The sequence below is a fragment of the Sinocyclocheilus rhinocerous genome, unplaced genomic scaffold (genome assembly GCF_001515625.1).
Source record: "Sinocyclocheilus rhinocerous isolate Xijiao unplaced genomic scaffold, SAMN03320098_v1.1 scaffold411, whole genome shotgun sequence".
In the NCBI taxonomy this organism is placed as follows: Eukaryota; Metazoa; Chordata; class Actinopteri; order Cypriniformes; family Cyprinidae; genus Sinocyclocheilus; species Sinocyclocheilus rhinocerous.
In genome coordinates, this window is record NW_015640493.1 from 576,936 (window position 1) to 581,823 (window position 4,888).

At 35.7% G+C, this 4,888-nt stretch overlaps 1 protein-coding gene across 1 annotated transcript in view; it reads left to right on the forward strand.

Moving 5' to 3' along the window:
* The first annotated feature begins 1,198 nt into the window (after nucleotides 1–1,198).
* LOC107753249 (protoheme IX farnesyltransferase, mitochondrial-like) overlaps nucleotides 1,199–4,888 on the forward strand; it is a 41,104-nt gene continuing 37,414 nt past the window's right edge. The window contains exons 1-4 of the mRNA XM_016569369.1: nucleotides 1,199–1,331; nucleotides 2,464–2,606; nucleotides 2,913–3,189; nucleotides 3,906–4,030. Coding sequence (XP_016424855.1) covers nucleotides 1,274–1,331; nucleotides 2,464–2,606; nucleotides 2,913–3,189; nucleotides 3,906–4,030 — 603 coding nt within the window. The 5' untranslated portion in view covers nucleotides 1,199–1,273. The remainder of the gene's footprint in view (nucleotides 1,332–2,463; nucleotides 2,607–2,912; nucleotides 3,190–3,905; nucleotides 4,031–4,888) is intronic.

The following is a 4,888-nucleotide window of genomic DNA, read 5'->3' on the forward strand; positions in this document are numbered from 1 at the left end:
CAATATAGGCCTATGTATTGTAAGTACACACATGCACAAGATATCAATCTCATATAAAAAATAAAAATAAAAAATAGTGCACACACACAAAGAGTCTATACTATTGTAAAGTGCTGCAGGCTCATAGTCTTTTCTTGTAGTCTGATTTCAAGTGAGACAAAACCTACCAACACAATAGCGTGCACCTCAAATCAAACCACTCTAAAAAAAAGTTCACAGGGTCAAAGCTGCAGTCCCGTCTTGTTGCACAACTCCTGTCTGTGGGAGCTGAATAGAGCTCGTGATCTGTGGCTGTTAGAACATACCGCTGGGCATTGCTGAGTCTGACATTCATCAGAACTGCATCTGGATAGGGGGGCGAGATTCGATCATGTAATCTGCTAGGAGAGGATGGGAGGGCTGGCCAGGAAGCGGCCATAATGAATGAGATGAATCAGGGAAATGGGTTTGGATGGCGGGTTTCAACCACCAGGCCTTTAATACTGGAGGAAGATATGCAGGATCATAAGGAATGTCTATTTACTGATAAAATGGAAATTGATCTTGATCTCACATTTCTCTTCTTAGGAGATCTTTAATAGACAATATGAACAGTATCTCACAAAGTAGGCTGAATCATCTCTTTGTATAATGGGTTATCAGACGTTGCAAACTACTATATCAGTATTAGGAAATTATGAATCACGTACGAGACGTGCAATAAGATAGAAGACCATTGCAGGTCTTGGTAGCCCATCCACAGTAATGATATGTTGTATATCTATTGTATTTTTATACTGATACATTTTTCAAGTAATGTTTTCTTATTTTTCAAGTTGTTTCAGACACACAGAAGAGTCTTGACTAAAATAAAGCTTTTGAACATTTCCATCGTTATTGCACAATAAGTTAAGAATTAAAACGATTAGAATAAGAATCTATCAAATCAGACAAGGCCAGCTGCTGGCAAATAACTTATAATAATTCTCACATTGTTGTTGTTCACATGTCTAACACATATTTATTATTTTTAATGCGTTCATTTATACCTTTCACTTCACTGGGTTTATTTTTATTTTTATTATTTATAACAGCTCAGATAGTTTTCTAGTATTGTCAAATGTCTGTAACTCAAGACTCGCACTGTACTTTGCTTCGTAAGCGTGCTCACGTGTTACAGCAGCCAGCAGGAAACACGTCACAGGAAACACTTCGCTTCCGAGAGCGAGGTCAAGATGGCGCGGTGCACCAGGTGAAGGGGACTCAGCGGCAGCGGGTCGTTCGCTTGTAGAACATGTACAAAACACCATGTAGTAGACTGACGGGAGTCTGGAAATGCCTTCCGCGCGATGGTATTAATAACTATATTATGTTAATGAAGCGTATGTGAGCTTTCGCTCTTTCCGGGGTGGTATTTTAAGAGAATGCTAGGCGGTTAGCCTAGCCACTGAAGCGCTACTGCAGCAGTATGACCTTACAATATCAACACAGTTTACGTGACATTAACCTATTTTTCAAAGTGGTCCCAGTAACTACGTGCACTGACATAGATATACAAGTATTTTTCTGCTGTGTTCTGCATATTTTGCTTGCGGCAAATCATCATTTGACTTGCTTTGCTCACTATTTGAAATATATAAAAGCTTTGTGTGTGTGTGTTTGTGTGTGTGTGTGCAGAGAGAGAATATTATGTGCTGAAATTGAAATTTGTATAATTGAAAAACTGCTGTATTGTCTCCAGTGCTGCCAACTGCTTTCAATTGAAAGTAGCTAAAACTGGTAGCTAAATGTCACTAGATGACATCACAATGGCAAATTCACTGATCTATATAAAGATGAACGTAGATATTTGGGCAAGATGAGAACTTAGATAAGGTTTGTACAAGAAGTTGCTATATTTGTCCCTAAACTTTTGAAAAAAGTCTCAAAAGGGGCGGGGAAGTCACTAAATCTAGCTACAAAGTAGCTAAATTGGCAACACTGATTGTCTCCTTGTGAGTGTTGCATGTGTAATTTGACATGATGCAATGTGTTGTTTGGCATGACGTCACTGGGAGGTTGTCATACCTCTAAGTAAATTTAGTTGATTTGACATGGAATTGATACATATAAAGCATATACTATGCAATTGATAATTTTAATAGGAACGTTTCACGTTTTATAAAATTAAATGGTCTGACTCCATATTTTTCTCACATTAAAAATCACTCCAAAAGGTATTGTTATACACAGTTGTAAAGGCAAAAAGTCAATTAAAGCTTACAACATTGTGAGCAGGTGTGATATTTTTGCATGAAGTGGCAACACATTTGTATTGCGTATTTTATATATTGTGTTTTTAATGTTATTGTATTATTTTATTTTTTTAAATTATGCATTTTTACTTTTGAATTAATATTTATCATTGTATTTTTTGCTGTTGTCATGTTCTTGTATGTGCCATTGACTTAAACAATTATCAAGTATTGTCTTCTCTTGTTGAAGGTTTGCTTGGTGTCAGTGTGCAGCAGAAGCTCATTGCAAATGCATCTAGGAGTCACATGAGCGTCAGGAGTCTGATTCAACTCTGCAGGAAAAATCAAGCAGAATGGATCACGTTCCAGCATCTCTGCTTCCTGAAGAGACAGGTATAGGCTGTGAAGTGCTGCCTTTATGGGTGCATAAACAGTAATACATTGACCAAGGCAATTCAGCTCTAAAATGATCTGTTTATAGACATTATTGATATCTGTAATTATTATCTATTTCTATATAATATTATTTATTTTTCTTTTAAATTGTTGCAAAATAAATTAGGCATATGCAAATTCCATGTAACATATATATATATATATATATATATATATAAATAAATAAATAAATAATCAGACAAATAAATAATCAGTCAAATAAATATTCAGCATTTTAACCATATTTCTTCCATCTTGCCACAGTATGTGAAGAGCAGCAGCAGTCTCTGCCAGAGAGCGAGAGCCAAGCAGGAGCCTGTTGCCTCTGCGCTGGATGATCGAGATGATTCGGTGGTCAGTCAGGTTCAGCAGATCCCAGCCTTAAAGCCTGAACCAGGTACTGTGGTGCCGACATGTGACCAGATTGAACCAGAAGCAGCCAGGGCAGCCCGCTTGGAGGCCCGGCAGTGGAAGGAGTTGAAAGTTGAATACAGTGATTTACCAGGGATTTACGCACGGCTCTCCAAAATTAAATTAACAGGTATGATATGTTTTATGTATTTTGTACGAATGAAAGTCATATTGCGATATAAGATACTGTTAGTTGAACATGAACTTGTAGTTGCTTATGCAGTAATCAAAGCTAAACTGCTGATCATGAAGCTCATGGAAAGTTAAATGTGATACTTAATCTAAAAAAGCACTGACTTGTCTAGTGATTGATTATTAAGTTTAATTGCTTTCTTATGGTTAATAATGTAATCAGTTTAAAAAATAGTCTTAGCCCATTAAGTACTTTGGCAGTTTTCATCCTTTTAAATTTTCTTTAGCTTTTTCTGAAAGGACAATATTTTATGTGGTGAGCATTCCACTTACATGTCCTGCATAATTAACTTGCATAATATGCTGGAAGTTAGATTTCTGACAAATTTTAGAGATATGATAGCATGACAATTTATCAGTGTCTAATAGCCTAATGAGAACACTCTTGAATACCAGACACTCTTCTTTTGTTGTTGTTGTTGAATTGATGCATTTTTTTTTTTTACAATATGTTAAAACTCCATTGTATTTAATATGAAATGCTGCCAAAAGTTTTTTTTGTGTAATTTATGATCAGTTATTTGATCATTTTTAGTTATTTGTTCATTATTTTTTAATGTACTTTTGTCATTACATTTTTCTAAAAACTGAAGTTGCCTTTTGAACTAAATCAATAAGCTACTTTGTAACCTCACTCTTTCTTTCTCTCTGTAGCTCTTGTGGTTACTACAGCAGCTGCCAGCTATGCCATGGCTCCAGTGCCCTTTGACCCTGTCACGTTTTTGATGGCTTCGTTCGGAACGTTTCTCTCCTCCTGTACAGCCAATTCCATCAATCAGGTCAGCCACCCCATGCACATTCATAAAATAACTTCACACTCAGCAGAACATGACTGGACCAAACACATCATGAAGCCGAGTGATCTGACATCCAGCTGGAGCAAGCTAGCAAGTGTTAGACCACTTCATCGTGCGTGTGTGCGTGCGTGTGTGTGTGTGTATTAAAAGCTGTGCATGTCTGATGTTGTGTACTTTTAGATCTGAAATTCATTGTACATTTGGATACTGTGACTAAGTAATCAAAGCAAACTGATTAATTACCACGAACTTGGACATTTTGAGATTACTGGCATCTGCTATGACACATTAACATAAATATTTATATATTTATAATATAATACTTAATGTATGTGTGGGTGTGTGTGTATATTAACATAATTTTCCTGCCTAATTCTCATTATTGTAACATTATTTTTATTACTGTAATATATAATTTATTGATGTAATATTTATCTATCCATCTATATATATATATATATATATATATATATATATATATTGTATATTTACACACATACGTATATTATTTGTACTATCTGCACAACTCTGTAGACATTGGATTGATTTGAATAACTTTAATGTACTTGAATTGTGCACTAGGGTTGTGATGGTGAGGACATTTTCCCACCGGTTAATCGACATGTGACCACACCGATAATACCGGTATCACCGTGGAGGCGGGGGCGTTTCCTCTTTTCCTCGCTTTCCTTTGCTTTTAAATAGCTAATTTAGCCTATATGTAAAACATAGGACTTTTATTAACAAAACGAATAAAAATACACCATGCTATATGGCAGGCTATGCCTAATATAAAATAACAAATAACTTACATAAAGTTTAAATAGGTAGCCTATACAA